The sequence below is a fragment of the Panthera uncia genome (assembly GCF_023721935.1).
Source record: "Panthera uncia isolate 11264 chromosome A3 unlocalized genomic scaffold, Puncia_PCG_1.0 HiC_scaffold_11, whole genome shotgun sequence".
Classification (NCBI taxonomy): Eukaryota; Metazoa; Chordata; class Mammalia; order Carnivora; family Felidae; genus Panthera; species Panthera uncia.
In genome coordinates, this window is record NW_026057578.1 from 85598226 (window position 1) to 85616762 (window position 18537).

The 18537-nt window shown below is 40.9% G+C and overlaps 1 protein-coding gene across 5 annotated transcripts in view; it reads right to left on the minus strand.

Moving 5' to 3' along the window:
• The window catches only part of PAIP2B (poly(A) binding protein interacting protein 2B), a 32345-nt gene continuing 13808 nt past the window's right edge, over positions 1 to 18537 (minus strand). For 4 of the 5 annotated variants that reach the window (XM_049651662.1, XM_049651658.1, XM_049651661.1 and 1 more), the window contains exons 2-4: positions 6348 to 6496; positions 4215 to 4391; positions 1 to 3305 (exon numbers count right to left, since the gene is read on the minus strand). In XM_049651662.1, coding sequence (XP_049507619.1) covers positions 3249 to 3305; positions 4215 to 4391; positions 6348 to 6485 — 372 coding nt within the window. In that variant the 5' untranslated portion in view covers positions 6486 to 6496 and the 3' untranslated portion in view covers positions 1 to 3248. Of the gene's footprint in view, positions 3306 to 4214; positions 4392 to 4818; positions 4886 to 6347; positions 6497 to 18537 lie in introns of those variants that run through there. The other variant, XM_049651657.1, reaches the window with a different exon arrangement.

Sequence of the window (18537 nt, forward strand, 5' to 3'; positions counted from 1 at the left end):
AAAATCAAGACAAAACTCACACTAGGACAGTACACAATTTAAAAAATGCTGCTTAGTATTTCACTGAAAACATTTTTTAGGCCATAGTTAGCCTCTTAAAGAGACCCCAGCTGTTTTGACTTTGAGAACCAAAGGTGCTGCAAACGTCCAGCCTTTTCCTTACAATCCGTTTTGGTTTGACCATACGTGACCCCCAGAGTCAGCTGTTGTGTCAGGAATGCCCAAGGACCCACAGCTGCAGGTGCTTAGGCCTAGGCTGTGTCCGTCAGATTTTCCGCTGCAGTTCAAAGACGTGGAGAAACTGAAAAGGCACTTCCTCGATTTGTTTTTTTTCTCTTGAAGAGCAAGAGATAAAATCATTTTCATCTTGGAGTTTGAGAGTCCAATAATCACAAGACTCAGAAATCAGTCACTAATAAACTAACACTGGGATCTGCCAGAATTGGCACATGTTGAAAATACCTATTGTATTTCTATGCAAATCCTCAAACTTCAGTTGCCAATAGGAAAAGTTTAAACACAGTAGTGGCTTAAATTCGACATGAAAATAATCACTTAGAAATACCAGCCTTGCCCTTAAAGGGTAAAGATGCCCCGGCTGGTACGCAGTCAGAATGTTTGCTACAAAGGGCAAAAGTTGGAGACAGAGGCCCCCAGCCTTTTCCCAGTGAAGGTCCAACGAGACCCACATGAATTTTTCTGCTAAGGAGCTGGCAAACTCTCTAGCTGAGCCTATGATCTGGGTGACAACTGTGCTCCTGCCTCACAAGATCTGAACAATGGAGAAAAGAGCCAGGCTACGGAAAGAAACTGCAGTGCAAGCCTACTCGTTAAGAAAGGGGCCAGTCACATTGCTGGCTGCTTCCTGATCCTGGAGTCAGCACACTCTTGTGTCTGGATAGGACTGGAAAGTCCAGCCCTCAGGTTTCACTGCTCATGTGGCAGGGAGCTCTCTTAGTCCTGACCAAATCTGCCTCGTGAAACTGTGCTAAAGACTGGCATCCAAAATGGAACTCCACAGCAGACAGGACTTGGACCGCACATAGTATCTTAGCCTATCCTGGTCAGGAGAACAAGCCTTCTTCAGAATGAAGAAATGGCTCCATCTGGATCCTTATAGGACTTTCCAGATTGGGAGGCACACGAGAATCCATTATATCTTTGTGATGGAGACACCCACACTCTAGAAAATGGCTCTTTCTGCAGTCTCAACATATTTCCAACAGCCTTCAGGACTCTGAGCTTGGATAAGGTAATGGAGACTGAAGGAGGAAAAGGGGTCCCAACACAGACACACCTCTATTCCTGCACTTCCAAGGCCCTTTCCCTATTACAGGCAACAACCCCAGCTGAAAGCTGAAGCTGGAATAAAGAAGTTTCTTTATTCAGAGGCCTCCCTGAAAATGGGTTAAGTGTTCCATTCTCTCAGGGTAGAGGCTTCAGGAATTAACATGCAAGTCTGGCAATACAAGCTCCTTAAGCTACTCTCCTATGTCGCTGACGTAACAAAAAGGGCCATCCTTCAAACAATGCCATCCTATAGACTCAAATGAGGGAAAGATGTGGGTTCATATTTTAAAACTGACATTAGCCTGCAGCTGTTCAAAAAGTCAACAAGGAAGCACATAAGAAAAGGGAGAGATTCCTAAGCTTTCTAGACGCTGGTCCTTTCCTTCCAACCTCTGTCCCGTATCCACATACTGAATTTAACAGACTTTATTTCGTTACATGGCCTTTTCCTAATAGGCCTGTCGCATAACACAGTAGCAGTCACACAGAAGCCACTGTCCCCCTCGGGCCTCTGCAAATCCTTGTCCTGGGAGAAGGGCCAGGACTAAGACATGTTCTCTTTTAGACCTAACTCTGCCATCTACATCTTTATCACACAAAGGCAGCTTCTGGTGCCCATTTTAATTCCTTATGAGTATCAGCCAAAACCCCTGTGACTTATAGTCGGGAAAGACAAAAGGAACATACCCGAAGAGCCCAACCTAGAAAACTTGCAAAGCTGGGGGTCGGGGAACAGCAAAACTTTATAATTGCTGAAACTGTACCAGTGGGTCACATGGTCACATGGGTCAACCAAGACTCATTCTCCCAGGCTTTTTTTGAGTTTTTTTGTATAATTCTGTAAGGTGAGGAGAAGCATCCAAATTGTGAATGGAGCTTCTTGCTGGTGTCCAGAAAAATATGTTTACTTGGGCAAAATTATTGGGAATAATTTACTAATAAGGGAAGATATCAGGAGGACCAAGTCTTCACAGGGCTGGCAAAAAATTGTCAAAATACTCTTAAGACACAACTAACAGGATTCAAGGTTGACTTCTCCAGGCGGAAGCTGATGGCCTGCACAGCATGCCTCTGCTTCACCTTTGGTAACAGTATCTTTCCTTAAAAACAGAGTAGGGTTGGGGCGGAAAGGAGATAGGGGACTAGATGCCATGAGAGTCGAAGTGACAAACCCATCCTAGAGCTCTTTTACCTTGTAAATAATGAATAATGAGTTCGGTGATGGCTCTAAGCAGAGGCTTAAGAACAGGTCAGCAGTGATTGAGTGACCCAAGCGACCCAAGGGACAGTCACTGTCGCAGCCCTCCCCTGCTGGTTTACAACCTCCATGAGCCATCACAAGAGTTACCATAACCCAGTACTTTAAATCTGTGTTTTCTTGAATGGGGTTTCAGGCAAGGAGACATGGGCTTGGCAGGCCATGGTAATCCGGTTCATTGCAGGAAAGCCCTGGGAGTCAAGGGAGCTGGGCCGAGTACTCTGATTTGCAACACCTGCTTCTTCCACTCGTCCCTCTTCTCATCCAGCTTAACGGACTCGATAAGTAGTTCTCCAGGTGTTCACTGCCCTTGGTAAGTGTACAGCAGGGTGAGAAGGGCATTCTTAAACACCCAGACTTTCTTGGTCAGCTTATTTTGTTTAAACACACACAGCAGAACATTCCTGATAAAGGGAAAAAAAGATTGCAATTTCCTTAACTCAAAAAGCTAGTAATAATAATAATAATAGGAAACTGCCCAAAACCAAAGTCTGTAGAACAAAAGAGAAAGACTCGGAGGCTTGTAGAGTAAGACTGAGCACATTAGTTACTCCACTCACAGTGTCAAGTTAAACCACTGTCCCCCTTCCCCACTGTGCACCCCTCGCCCACCCCACCCCCCTCTTCAGCTCTGCCTCTTTGTGCAGCACTGTCCCCAGATGTGGGGACATACAAGTTCTCCTCAAAGCTTTCTGTCAGTTCAGTACTTCACTCCCGGAATAAATTCCTTGGCATCCGGGTTCAGGTTACTTTTGCTCTGAAAGAAGAACCAAGAGATAATAAATCCCACTTTCAAGGTTATTTTCTGCATGCTTCCATTATTACCAGGCTGTTATTGTTGGGCTGCTCTCAATGGCTCCTGACATATAAAGCCTTGACCAACCTCATTTTCTCCTTCCTGCTTTACACTCCTGTTCCCTTCATGACGCTTTCATTAGAGGCTTGGAAGTCTGACTCCAAAAATAATTTCTCAATTCACTGAGTACCTTAACTCGATGAAAATCAGAGTATTCCGCCAAACCAGTTTGGTTACCACAATCCCTTTATTTTCCCCCTCACTGTTTTCTCTTTGGTGATCCACTCTCTTGTGAAAGTCCAAAACCTGGGACCTGGGCAAACCGCGGGGCACAGTCATTTGGAACATGAGTTCTGGGAGAACTAAGCCACTCACAGAATTCCGACTTTAAGTAAACGTGAAAGGCAGGAAATTGGTTTATCCAGTCTTCTAATTTTAAGTGGGAAATGGCCCCTTAGGAGTCATGTTCCTTCCGAAACGAACAGGCAATTTTTATAACCGCATCGTTCGAAACTATAAATACAGATTTGAGGAACAGTAAAAGGAAAGAACAACAAAAGCAAATGCTAATTTGAAACCAAACCTCCTCTGTGTTCCAATTCTTACCCTTAATCCCAATTTTACTTTGAAAAGCCCACTGGGGAAAATAAAAGCTGGCGCTGCTGCGACAATCGTGTTTTCACGGCACTTTATGCAGCACAACGCATCTTCGTCGCACCCTCTTATGCGTGTCCGTGGGATGAGTGAAGAAACGGGGGCTCAGAGGCTCCAGAGATGGGCCCAAGGGTATAGGGCCCCAAGGGAAGTCTGTGACTCCAAATCCCATATTCTTTTCACTATGTCTCGTGTGCGTCTGCATATGGCTCTTACCAAAATGTCTTCGGAATCATGACCATCGCTGACTGACAGTCCATTTAACTGCTGCTGCAACTGTCCCATAGCCGGAGGCAGGTCTCGTGAGGGGATAAACCAGTCTTGGTCTTCTTCATCCAGCATCTCCTGGAAGCAGCGGTCTAAGAAGTCTTGCTCCTGCAGCTCCTCCTCCACCTAGCAGGCAAAGGGGATGAGCTCAGACTCCCCGTCCTGGTGGGACTTGCCCCTTCCAGTTTTCTGCCTCTTGCTTTCAGAGGTCCTTATTCTGCTATTAAGAATGATCTTGTATGAGGTCTACTAAGAATTAAGATGCTTCGAATGACTGGCCAGAGAAAATATAATTTTTGGTTTTTTTCAACCACATTCCCTCAACAAGAAGACTAAGGAAACAGTTATTCAGAATAGCAGAAAGTCAAGGTCTTCGTACCTCTTCTAACATCTCAAATATGTGACAAAAATACTTTTCATTCAGACGGCGCTTACAGAAAATCAGTTTAAAGTGTGAGATTCTTTTCTCAACCTTGTTAAGAAGCAATTCTTCTTAAATTTCCCATTTTATAAGTACGAAAAAGGTACAGGAATTACAGAACTAGACCACTACCTGGATAGTGGAGATTAAATCAAAACCAACTCCCAGCTTCTGGCCCACTTTTCTGGTAATGAGGCCCCTAAAGGAGAAAAATACTTTCAGAACCTTAGAAAGATATAAAGAACACTTTTTGGCAAACCAATAGAAAATGATGTCATCGATGTAGGTAGCCTTCCAAAGCAAGGAAAAATATGAATATTTAAACAACTCTGTATTTCTTAAAGATTGCCTTAATCTAAAGCAATATACATCTAGGATATTTTACACCTTCTTTGCAGGCATTGTTAACTCATAGTAAAGAGTATGGTTCACTCTGCAGATTAAGTGTGATTTTAACAGGTCCTGGGCTTCACATTTGGCTATCCCTTTCCTGTGGGCTACCCTACGTGGTGACAGATTCACAGTTCACTAGCACCACCACCAGAGGGAAAGTCAAGCAAAAACAATCACCCAGACTAGCTCATACAGTTATTCATGAATTCAAAAGTCACCAGGAGCACAAGATGTAAAAATAGTGGCATGACAATTAGCCACACTTTGATCTCAAGTAAATTAGATAGTCTGAAGTACTTAAAGTAACAACAAGCACAACATATTTCCAAGCCATAAGATTTAACATGACTGCTCAAGATCTGCCCTGCCTCTACACAGGAGCATCACAGTGTGCTCCTCCCTATTAAATCTACCCTTACTCACTGGCGCAGCCACAAAAACAGTTACCTGGGCACAGGGATGTGACGGGTAGCATGGTCTATGTGCTGTTCACACAAATCATGACACAGTGAGCTGACTGGGGTGGAAACTGTTGGTTGCCCAGATAAACTTGTTTCCTTCTTTCCAGAGCACCAGGCTTTTCAGTTAAAATCACGTCCCGTCTCCCATGCTGGCGATGGCCACATTACTATTCATCATGTAACAGCCCCCAGAAGGGGTGTGAACACTTTGGCATCACTTGGTTAAAAGGAGATCTCTTCCTCGGCCTTTAGCGCTCCCCATTTCCCAGTGGCTAGACTTTCGGTTATCCTTCAGTTACTCAGCTGATAAATGCCCTGCTATGGCAGAGAAACACCACGGAAGAACCATGTGGTCACAGAATCACTGTCTACCTGGAATGCCTACCTTGGGCTATCAACATCACAGAGATACAAGACAACAGGTTACTGCTGAACCTTTGTTCAAACAGTCTAGCCTTTTCCTACCTAGCACACTTCTCCATCTCAGACACACATTCTGCCAGTCCCTGAATTCCCATGGGGACAGGGGGGCATGCCAGGCTGGCCTGTCTGCACACAGCTGTTGTTTCGCAGAAGTCTATACCAGATCACCATGGCACGAGAGCCTCTTGTAATCAAAGTGAGAGAAAAGAATCAGGATCTTCCTCCAAAGTACTGTTACTCTGGTGTCTTACCAGCTGAAGAGGCTCCTTGGTCAACCCAGACCAGGCCTCCATGCATTTTTAAATTATTCTAAAGCCGACAAATCCATTTCTTTCGTTACAGATGGATGGCAAGATATTAAAGCCGTTCCACTTCTTTCTTTACCTGTCTGTTGAAATCTTCTTCATTCTCCATCCACATGTACTCTGCAAATGGGTTTTCCTTCTCATCGTGCCCATTTAATCCTTGGTCCTCTTTGGATTTTACATTAGGTGATGTATTGGCTACACTGGATCCATTCATTATGATAGAATCTAAACAGGAGCAAAAAAGAAGGACAAAATGATACAAGGATCAAGGAAATGATAATCTACAACATCCAGATTCTTCCAGAAGCTTCTGAAGTTCTAAGTCAAAGTTACTAACTATAGATGAACAGAAACCATTAGCCTGTAACTGTTATAAAATTAACCATATTCTGCAATTATCAACTATACAGATGTAGAATTCTTAAAGAGTTAAAAGAGGTGCAACTGGGTGGCTCAGTCAGTTAAGCGTCCAACTCTTGATTTTGGCTCAGGTCATGATCTCACAGTCATGAGACTGAGCCCCACGTCAGGCTCTGCGCTGAGTGTGGAGCCTGCTTGGGATTCTCTTTCTCCCCCTCTGCCCCCTCTTCTCTCTCTCTCTCTCCCTCTCTCTCTCTCAAAATAAATAAATGAACATTTTAAAAAAAGAGTTCAAAGAAAAAATGTCTAGGCTTAGTTAGCCTTTCTAGGCAAGTGAGGGAGGGGGAATCTTTCCAAGCCAACTTTTTTGCAGGTTCTAGAACCTAATTAAGGTTCGTTAATGTTTAAGTAGGTAGAGAAAATGCATTTTTTTGATTATTTTATTTTATTTTAAGCAGACCACATGCCCAACATGGGGCTTGAACTCATGATCAAGAGTTGCATGCTCTATCAACTGAACCACCCAGGTGCCTCAAAAAAATGCATTCTTAATGAACATTGTAAGCAACTGCCCCTTATTCTGATTCTCAAGCTGTTTTTCTATAAATCATATTTCTTTAAAAAAAAATTTTTTTTTAACGTTTATTCATTTTTGAGACAGAGAGAGACAGAGCATGAACGGGGGAAGGTCAGAGAGGGAGACACAGAATTTGAACCAGGCTCCAGGCTCTGAGCTGTCAGCACAGAGCCCGACGCGGGGCTCGAACTCATGGACCGTGAGATCATGACCTGAGCCGAAGTTGGACGCCCAACCAACTGAGCCACCCAGGCGCCCCTATAAATCATATTTCAAAAGGTAACACATATTCGCTGTCTTGATAAACAAAAAAGAGATAATTAAGGTTACCAGTTGTCCAATTATCCAGAGTTAAAGACTATTAACGATGTAGTGCATATAACCTCTCTGATGTCCCCTAAGTGTATGCAGGCACATATACGCACACACTTTCCCCAAGCATCCATTCTTAGAGTAACAGCATGATGCTCTATCATTTGCATTTTCTCATTTTTGTGTTAATATCACCATACTGTCTTTTGGGATATTTACAATGTTTCCATGTTATAAAGGTTAGATGAACATCTTGTGTTCATCTTTTTCAATGACTTCCTTAGGATAACTCCTAGAAACTGAACTGCTATATTGGAAACTATGTGGTTTTTAAAAAATGCTTATTTATTTTTGAGAGAGAGAGATAGAGCATGAGCAGGGGAGGGGCAGAGAGACAGGGAGACACAGAATCTGAAGCAGGCTCCAGGCTCTGAGCTATCAGCACAGAGCCCAATGTGGGGCTCAAACCACTGAACTGCGAGATCATGACCTAAACTGAAGTTGGATGCTTAACAGACTGAGCCCCCCAGGCACCAATGGAAACTACGTTTTTTCTAAGGCCCTCAACTCATTGCCACACTGCCATAAGAATTTAAATTCCCACCAGTAGTAAGTACCTATTCCTCTGCATTCGTGTGTATTGTTATTATTTTTTAAATGTTTATTTACTTATTTTGTGAGAGACAGAGCATGGGTGGGGGGCAGGAGAGAGGTGACAGAGAATCCTAAGCAGGCTTTGAGCTGTTAGCGTGGAGCCTGATGTGAGACTCAATCTCATGAAACATGAGATCATAACCCTAGCTGAAATCAAGAGTTGGATGCTTAACCTACTGAGCCACCCCAATGCCCCAGGTATTATTATTTTTCAAACCGCTGTCAGTCTCATAAGAGAAAACTTGCCATTTATTGTTTATGTTTACATTTCTTTGATTTTTGCTGAGGTCGAATATTTTGAGATATACTTACTGGCCATTTTTATTTCTTGTTTTGTCATTTTTCTGCTAAAGTATTTTGACCATTTTTCTATCAGGATATATACCTTTTATTTGTTGTAAGAACTTGTATTACATTTGTCAAGATTTTTATTTTTCATAAAAGAATTTATAAATTAAAAATACTATATGAGTTTTACTTGCTTAATTTTTTTGGTGGCAGTTTTTGCTGGCCTTAATTTTTGTCTACATCTTGTATGTCTGCCTGTCTATGGCTTTTTAAAGTACATACGTATCTTTTTTAGTTGCTTTTACTTGGCTTCCAAATCCACACTGATGTGTTTGCTCTCATCTGGAATGTGTCTTTTTCCTGTTCTTTATTTAAATCTTAACCATTCTTCCAAAAGCACTGCAGTCTTTACTCCCTGCTTCTTTCCTCTAAGCTCCTGCACCTAACGAGTGTTAATACTACTTAACGGTATTGTTTCATATGCATAATTTTCCTCTAATTAGAGTTTCACTTTGCAATAAGCAAGAGGAGGCTCACAATCTCAATCTCCACTCCATCCCCACCTCCATCCTCCTTGGGGCATCTTTGAGTTTTATTTAACAACTTCTTTCTTCATTCATTTCCATCTTGGCAAGATTCATGTAAAAAGTCTTTCTCTATGTCTGGGTGCACTAAAAAATTATTGCTCACTCCCCTTTAAAGTTCTTGCAACTTTCTAACCTGTTATGAACATTAGAAAATCTAATCTTTTTAAAAGACAAGGTAGAATTGTGAAGAGTAAAGAAGAGATGAAAAACCAACTCACTGACATCTCAAAAAGAATTTCATTTATGACAGAACCCGTTTATTTCACTGTTGGTTTAAAAAAAATTTTTTTTTTGTTTGTTTATTTGAGAGACAGAGAGAGAGAGAGCACAAGTGGTGGAGGGGCCCAGAGCGAGGGAGACACGGGATTGGAAGCAGGCTCCAGGCTCTGAGCTGTCTGCACAGAGCCTGATGCCTGGCTTAAACCCACGAACCATGAGATCTTGAACTGAGCTGAAGTCAGACGCTTAGCCGACTAAGCCACCCAAGCGCCCCACTGTTGGTTTAAATAGGGTGCCTCGGGGCGCCCGGGTGGCTCAGTCGGTTAAGCATCCGACTTCGGCTCAGGTCATGATCTCACGGTCCGTGAGTTCGAACCCCGCATCAGGCTCTGTGCTGGCAGCTCAGAGCCTGGAGCCTGCTTCAGATTCTGTGTCTCCCTCTCTCTCTGGCCCTCCCCCGTTCATGCTCTGTCTCTGTCTCAAAAATAAATAAACATTAAAAAAATTTTTTAAATAAATAGGGTGCCTCGTATGAAATACATTGGTTTTACATATTTTAAATAAAGACAAAAGAAATCAACGATTATTCCAAACACTGCTCTATAATAATAATTCTATAATGAAGGAAGGAAACCAATTCTTTATTTTGACCACCACCATTTGCAGCATAACAATGATAAAGGCAAGTCTGCTCTAAATGCCTGGGCAACTGCATAAGTAAGTAGGGTATTCCTAAGCACAGAGACTCTTAAAGAACCTGACCCTTGCTCGGTAGCAGGTTAAACAGTATTATATTTTCAAAGGCTCATTTCGCAGTGGGTTATAAGCAGCACAGCGATTTCTCCCCATCAGTACGGAAATCACTCAGACAGAACCAGTATTCAGTTTTCTAAAAATCTGCCTTTCCCTAAAAAAATAAATCCTAAGTGCACATGACCATAAGGAAAAAGAGAAGGCAGAGAAACAATAGAATAACCTGTCTGACTCAAGAGCACGGTGGAATACAGAGAGCAAACTGCAGGATGCTCTCCCTCATGAGAAAGGGAATGGAAACATACCATAATCCCAACATGGGGAATGTCACCCAATTTAATGCAAATACTTTAGAGAAGTTGAAAACATTGAGATATGGGACTGTTAATATTAGGAAAATGGTTCTCAGTGGGCTATATAGAGTGTTTATTTGCATTTTATACCATTCTATCTGTGTTTTCCACACAATTGGAGAGTTTAGGTTTCTCTAAGTAGAAGCAATGCAACAACTTAATTTGTATAATGTTTAACAATTTATTAAGTACTTTCATATCTATACTCTGACTTCAGGTGCATAATCTGTCCAACTTCACTCTAAAAAAAAAAATCTAGATAGTGCTATATTTAAGACCAAAGAAAGTACCAGATTCAAAGGTTAAGCAAGCTGATTTGCCAGCTTAGCTCAAGAACACTGGTTTGTGGGCCCTAGTGCCTTAGTGCCTAATGTGCCCCTAGACTTTAGTAGTGAGGGGGGAATAGGGAGCTTTTGCTGGACACTGGTAACTCCTAGGTAAGGCATTTGGGGGATACCTTCCAACTTGGGGAAGACACCAGGTAAGACAGGACCATTGCCCATAACTTCCCTGATTTTCCTGCTTCCAGAGTTTCATGGAACATTCTCTTTCTGTTCCCAGCTCCTCTCTAGCTCACCATCCACTATGCTTGCCCTCTAAGTGCACAGTGTTTTTCTAACCATCCTATTTTGACCTTTTATATCCATTATTTCACTTGATCCTCACCCACATCAAGGCACATCATGTGACATCCTAGTGTAGAGGGGACAAAGAAAATACCTCCAAAACTTCCAGAATCGGGGGAAATGCCTGGCTATAAAAGTAGGATCACAAATCAGAATGGCTGCCATGTTGTCAGCTATGTTATGGAGAGGCCTATGTGACAAAGGAATTGAATCCTGTCAACACCATGTGAGTAAGCTTAGTTCATCTTCCCCCAGTTAAGCCTTCAGATGAGACAGCCATCCTAGCTGACTACTTGACTGTAACTTCATGAGACACTCTGAGTTAGAGGCCCACCTAACTAAGTTGCCCCCAGATTCTTGACCCACAGAAACTGTGAAATAATAAATGTTTGTTGTTTTAACCTGCTAAGCTTTGTGGTAAGTTATCATGTGGCGATAGATAATGTAGGTATTTGATAAACAATGACAACTAGCTCCACCACACAAATCATCAGTTGCCACATTATTCCTCTTATTTAATCAGCAGACAAATGTGCAGTTTGAAGTAGGTCACTGCTTGAGAAATTCTTCAAGATTTAGACCTCAATAGCAGAAAAAAGAGTTTATGTCTGGCCTGGATCTATACTGCACTATGAAATCTGAGAACTATTTGACATTTATTCCCCCTCCACCTCAGTTTCCCTCTTAAACACATGACAAACATGCTGAAAATAGAAAATAAGAGTTGTCATTTGGGCTGAAGATGGGAAAGCACATAGCACCACACAGTCAAAATAGGGGTGCTAAGGTCTGCTAAGCATTCAATTTAGCACTTTGCCATGGTCAAGGGTTCATGTCTAAAATATTTGGCTTGAAATAGGGACCTTAGTTCCCAGCCATAAAGAACTTCAGGATTTTCAATGTACGTAGGACATTTCTACAACACGTGCTTCATCAGTTCAACACTTTGAACACTCACAACTTTCAGATCCAATGTGCTCATACCAAATACTAGCTATTTTTTGAACTTGAGATTTTTCAGAGGCTATAAACCTGCATTGTGCCCATGATAATAGCTTGACAGTGAAAAATACTTGGGACTTTCGACTGAATTATCTAGAAAAATTCTATTGAGCAGTTGTTATAAAAACTAGTCTCTACTATTCTGTTTCCTAGAGTTTTGTGAACTTCCTTCAGTCTGGTTAATACCATTTTTAAATTAAATGTTGTGGATATTAGTTTAAATTCTTATTTTATTTCAAATATGTGACACTAGATTCAGCTTTGGTCCATTCTCAGTTATGTCTTAGCAACTCAGGTCATTAGATGCACTCACTCATTAGTTTTTGAGTGCCTATTTACCTTAGACACTGTACTTTACTGGTGCTTTGAGAGGGTATATGGTTTTCACCCTGGTGATATTCACATTATGACAGGAGAGAGGCAAGCAAATAATTAAGAATAATTATGATCCATGTTACAAAAGGTGAGGTAAAGGGGAATATCAGAAAACAACAGGGGGACCTAATCAAATCCAGGAGTGGGTGGTGGTTATGAAAAGTTTCCCTGAGCAAGAAACACTTTCTTTGATACCTGAAAAATATAAGTTAGCTAGCAATAGGGAGTAGAGGGTATGGGCCAAAGGTAAGAGCCCCAAGATAGGCCACTTTGGCATAAATATTATTTTGAGATTAAAGCACCTAAAACCCACCAGATTCAGGAAAAGCTCTTTAACTCCCCCTCAAGTGCCTAAATTTACATTGGAAAGGAGAGCCTGTACCAGGAAGAGAGTTCCTAACAAAGATTCCTCTTTACCTAAGAAATTTATCTGTGTAACAAAGTAACCTTTGTTTTCCAAATAATTCCTCCTTCCTGCTAAAGGTCTTCCTCCCCTTCACATCCTCAGACTCCATCCTAATTCCTTAACTCAGAATGTCATGTAAGCTTCAAGTCACCTGTCTTTGGAATTTCATGTCTGTGTGGATTCCCATACACATGAAACTACATTTGATTTCTCCTATTAATCTGTCTCATATGAATTTATTTCTTAATCCAGCTAAAAGAACCTTGGACCAAAGAAAATTCCTTCCTTTCCAAAGAGGAAAACACATGTGCAAAGATTCAGAGGCAGGAAGGAACTCTCAGGAACTACAGTAGGGATGCATACAGTTGGCGGGTCAAAGGAGAACCAGTGGGAAAATGGCAAGGAAGACAGATGAAGTAGCAGATGGGGTCAGATCATGCAGGACATTAAAAGATACACGGAAGATTTAAAATTTTATCCTAAAAGCAATGAAAGCCTTCAAAAAGGGTTCCCGGCAGCATCACAATAGGATTCAATTTATATTTTGAAATCAGCCAGGCTGCCATATGGAAAATGGATTGGAGAGACTGAGAGTGGATAATAGGAGACCAGTGAGGAAGCTAATGCACTAATCCAGATGGAAAAACGGTGGCTGCTTAAGACTAAGATAATGGCAGTAAGAAGAAAGTAGGCAGATTCTGAAACTATTTTAGGTTGTTTTGGTGATGGACGTGGGGAAATAGAGTGAAGTTAATATCAAGGATAACTTTGGCGCAAGCAACTGGGTGGATGGTAATGTTATTCACTGAACTAAGTAATTCTGTGGGAAGCGCAAACTTTTCTTGGGTGGTGATGAGGAGTGGGGGTAAATGGGGTGAGGAGTTCTATTTTGAACACATTAAGTTTGTAATGCCTCTGAAACAGTCAAATGACTATGTTAAGTAGGTTGTCTATATGCATCAAGAATAGGAAAGGTCTGACTAAATAAAGAAATATGGAGTGGTCGTTTATATAAATTGTAATAGAAGTCACGGGACTAGAAGATATTACCTAGAAAGAGAGGGCAAAGTGAGATTAGAAGAGGATCCAAGACCCAACCTGATGCATGTGAACATTTTTAAAAGTCGGGTAGAGGAGGAGGAAAATACAGAAAAAGAGACTGAGAAGAAGCCATAGAGTTTAGAAGGAAAGCAGAAAAGTATGGCATCACACCAATCAAGGGAAGATAGAACTCTGTATAGTGAGTTGAATGGTAGCCCCCTCCCCCAAAATATGTCCACATCCTAATCCCTAGAACCCAGGAAGTTACTTTATTTGGAATAAGGGTCTTTGCAGATGTGACTAAATTAAGAACACTGAGATAAGTAGATCATCTTGGATGATACCAGTAGGCCCTAAATCCAATGATGAGTGTCCTTATAAGGAAAAGAAGAGAAGAGAAGGAGGCAATGTGACCACGGAGGCAGAGACTAGAGTGATGTGCCACAAGTCAAGGAATGTCAGTAGCCGCTAGAAGCTGAAGAGGCAAAGAACAGACTCCCTCTCTCCTAAAGCCTCCAGAGGGAGTGCAGTTTGGATGACATCTTGAGTTTTTACTTCTGGCCTTCAGGACTGCAAGAGAATAAATTTATGTTGGTTTAAGCTACCTGTTTGTGGTAATCTGTTATAGCTGTCATAGAAAACTAATAAATCCAGTAAGGTGAGTGTGTTGAAGTCTGCTAAAAGGTCAAGAGAAAGGCTGAGGAGTATCCACAGAACTCAGGACCATGGAGGTCTCTGATGACCTGACAGCAGTTTCCATGAACAGAAATGAGGAGGAAAGTCAAATGGAGGGGATGTGAGTTGCACATGACAAGAAGTATAAGATAACTCCTTCAAGGAGTCTAGCTGCCAAGGAAAGGGACAGGAATGGACAGAAACTAGAGACGTGAGAGGTCCCTGGAAACTTTTTAATGACTGGAGAGTCTAGAGCTTGTTTAAATGTTCATAGAAATGGTCTAATGAAGAAGAGGCTACAAAAGAGGAGGAAGAAGAAATGACTGATAGTGTAGGCCATGGGAAGGCAAGAAGGGATACTTTGAATAGCTAATACATTCCCTAATTCAAAATCTAAATGCCAGGGATTCTTAATTAGTAACAGATAGCTGCATGATGAACATATAGTCAGAACCGAGGAAAAAAGAGCAACAGGAGAGAGATTTTATCCATCACAAAGCCACATGAAACATCCTTACTACGTGGCAGGATATTTTACTTCCCTTGGTGGCAGGGATGCTTATGTACTTGTTGCGGAGGAAAAAAGTTTTCTCTACTTTTCAAGATTCTTATAGCTGGTCTAAGAATCAAATTGACACGAGACAGATTTGTAGGAGAAAATTGAAAGTTTAACACGTATACCTCTTGTAGACATGGGAAAGACCCAGGAAAATTCAGTAACTCACTGAAATGGCTAAAGCCATCACCTTAAATACCACCCTCCAGCTAAAGACAAAAGAAATATTGAGAGTGGAAAGTCAGTTATGGAAGGTTACAAGAAAAGCTCAGTAAACACAGGTAAGGTTGTTACACAGATTGAAGTCTGCCTTAAGATTTAAGCCCATGCCTTCAGTCGTTCCCTTTCTCCTGGTACTGAGGGAGACATTCTTACAAATGGAGATTTCCCTTATACAAGTAAATGTCTCTACTTAGTTTTTAGAGCTTCTTCTGGGTCTGCAGTTTCTTAAACAATAAAACAGTTTGAAACAATCAATATTCCATAGAGGCATATCTTGGGGTGGGAAAATTTGCTCCCCTAAATGCCCCTAAATACAAGTCTCCCTACCTGGACAGCTGCTGGATAAACTACCAAACGCCTTCTAAATTTTTTGCAGGTGGTGTGTGTGTGTTGTGCGTGTGTTTTATCTTAAATCTACATAAGCAATAAGAGAAATATTTCATAAAGCATTTTAAATTCATGTAGAACATATTTTTGTATACCATGTTATACTTTACTCTAAAATAATTTGTTGCCTTGTTCTACAGTCTTCTTTTTAAATGTTTGTTTATTTCAGAGAGAGGGAGTGCATGAGTGGGTGAAGGGCAGAGAAAAAGGGGGACAGAGGATCCAAGTCAGTCTCTGTGCTGACAGCAGACAGCCAGATGTGGAGCTCCAACTCACAAACTGCGAGATCATGACCTGAGCTGACCGAAGTCGAACACTTAACTGACTGAATCACCGAAGAGCCCCTTCTTTTAATAAGTAAATAAACCCATCAGGTTTTCTCCATCATTTGGTAGAAGATCAGGGTGGAAGGAAGGCAGGATGAATAGTTCAGCTTTTTGGGGGAATGAGGTGGGAAAAACATGTAGAATATGTACATGGAGATTAAAAACCAGGTTCCAAGTCAACCTCTAGAATGATCTTGTCCCCTCTATTTCCATTTCATTTGTTCTTGGAGAAGCTACATGGACTTTAACAAAAAATAAATAAGTAATCACCTTGCTAAGCTTTCCTATATTGACTTCAATACACAAATGCTCCATTAGTTATTTTTCCTTTGATGCAAGAAAAGGGCTTGCAAATAGAATGTCAATGTGCTTGTTAAGCACAGAGAAGTGAACTTACCTGCAATTAGAAGCTGATGAGCTGCTTTCAAAAGCTTATTAGCATACTCAAATAGGATTAAGAATGCAGTTAGCAAGTGTCCAGAAGGCATATTCTTAATCAGTAGTTCACAATCTCTAGAGTACATTAGAATCACTGGGAAGCTTTTCCACATCATACCTTTTAGATATTATAATCTGTTAGGCTCAAACCAACACCCGACATTTGTATTTTTGTTTGTCAACTCTCATAGGTGATTCCGAGTATAGAAGGACTAAAGACTAAGGACAATTCCTCCAATAAAGTGGCAAATTCTATGTGGAATAATCCAAATCCTAATTACCCTAATTCCTACATCAGCAGTTCCCAAACTGGTGAATGCTGTTTGCAAAAAACAAACAAACAAACAAACCAAAAATACAGCCAAGTAAATTCATTGCTCTGAGGAATCCTATTTAACTTTACTACCAAACATTTCCTTGATTAAATAATTGCCTTTATTATTAATTTATTACAATTTTAATCTAACACCTGTTAACAACCCACAAATTTTTTGAAACAATACCTCAAGGATGCCTGTGATATTATCCAATTGGAAATGTCTAGAACAGACATAAAATGCACTCCATAAAGCATTTAAAGTCACTTCTAAGGTAGAATCAACAGACTTGCCTACAGTCAGTGGTAAGTTCTCTGAACCCCAGAGGTCTGCCTTCAAGTTCCACTTCCCCAGGTAAAGGCCATCAACTGTCCTCCCAGGATAACATCAAATGGTGGTCATTATAGGGACCCTGAATTCTCCATATCCAGCCAGCTCCGGATAGATATACGCTATTATAAAGGCCTCTAAATGTCTTAGACTAATCTGATGATGCTTTAACTTGTCTTTTAAATGCAGAGTAATATCAAAATACCAGTATGGAAACCTGAATACAATCTGTGCATAGTATCAGAAATGCCACTGTAGAAACCTGAATATAATCTCTGCCTAAAATCTCCCCTATTTCCACCCCCATTTTACATATGATTATACATATACTCACGTAAGCATTATTCATTTGTTTGGGGAACAGTCTATTTATACCCTTAGACATTTTTGAGGGCAAGAATCAAGTCTTTACAGCTTCTAGCATGCCTCTGTGTGCCCATCAGGTCCTCAATAAATAATTTGACTGTCATTTTCAGAATGCTGTATTCTAAATCTCATTTCCTAGGAAGGAGACCCATGTGCTTAGGGGCTATGATCTGTGGTTGAGCATTCTTCATTGAGTATTAACAGATATTCCCCACAGCCAGTGACAACATAACTCAAGAATCTGTTTTTGACAGGTTAAATTACTCTTGAGGGGGAAAAAAATCCCTACTTCTATTCTAGGAAATATTTTTATATGCTCTTGTTTACTATTTTAGCATTTAATAACAGCAGGTGGTTATAATAGTCTTCTCAAGAGCTGTAGGCTAGGCATAAAAGCTTGCCATCATGCAATTATCTAAATTGGAAGAAATTCATACCATGGATTCTCAACAAATATCACCAAAAGGGACCACATGCTCATTTTATCTGATATATTTTTGGAAAAAAAAATTGTCTGCCACAACAAAGTGGGAAGAAAGGAGACAACCACTCTAAATACATACATAATGAGGTTGAGAAAACTGTATTCACTAGAAGTCTTTTCAGGAAAGGTACCATTTTGGGTAGAGAAACTCCTTGAAAATTAATTTGCGGTAGAAGGACAGTTCTTGAAGCCTGCTTCAGATTCATGTTTCCCTCTCTCTCTGCCCCTCCCTGGCTCTCTCTCTCCCCCTCTCTCTCTCAAAAATAAATAAACATTAAAAAAAAGCTTAGGAGCTGATGGAGTTTTTGGTGTGGAAACCACTGAAGAGACAGAATTTGACATCTATATTGTAAAGGCAGAGTAGAAATTAGTCGTGAATTGGGAAAGTACTTGAACGAGTTTTCCCAGGCGTCTAAGGGAATAAAAGGGCACCACAGGACAATCAAGTTACAAGGAGGAAACAAGTAATCCATCCAAATACAAGGGGAAAAGACAAGAATAAAATAACAGCTGTTCTAAGTACTTCACTAATGTTCTCTCTTTAATGTTCACAACAATCCTATGAGATAGGTGCTGATATTATCCCTGCTTTTCAGATAAATTCCCCACCAT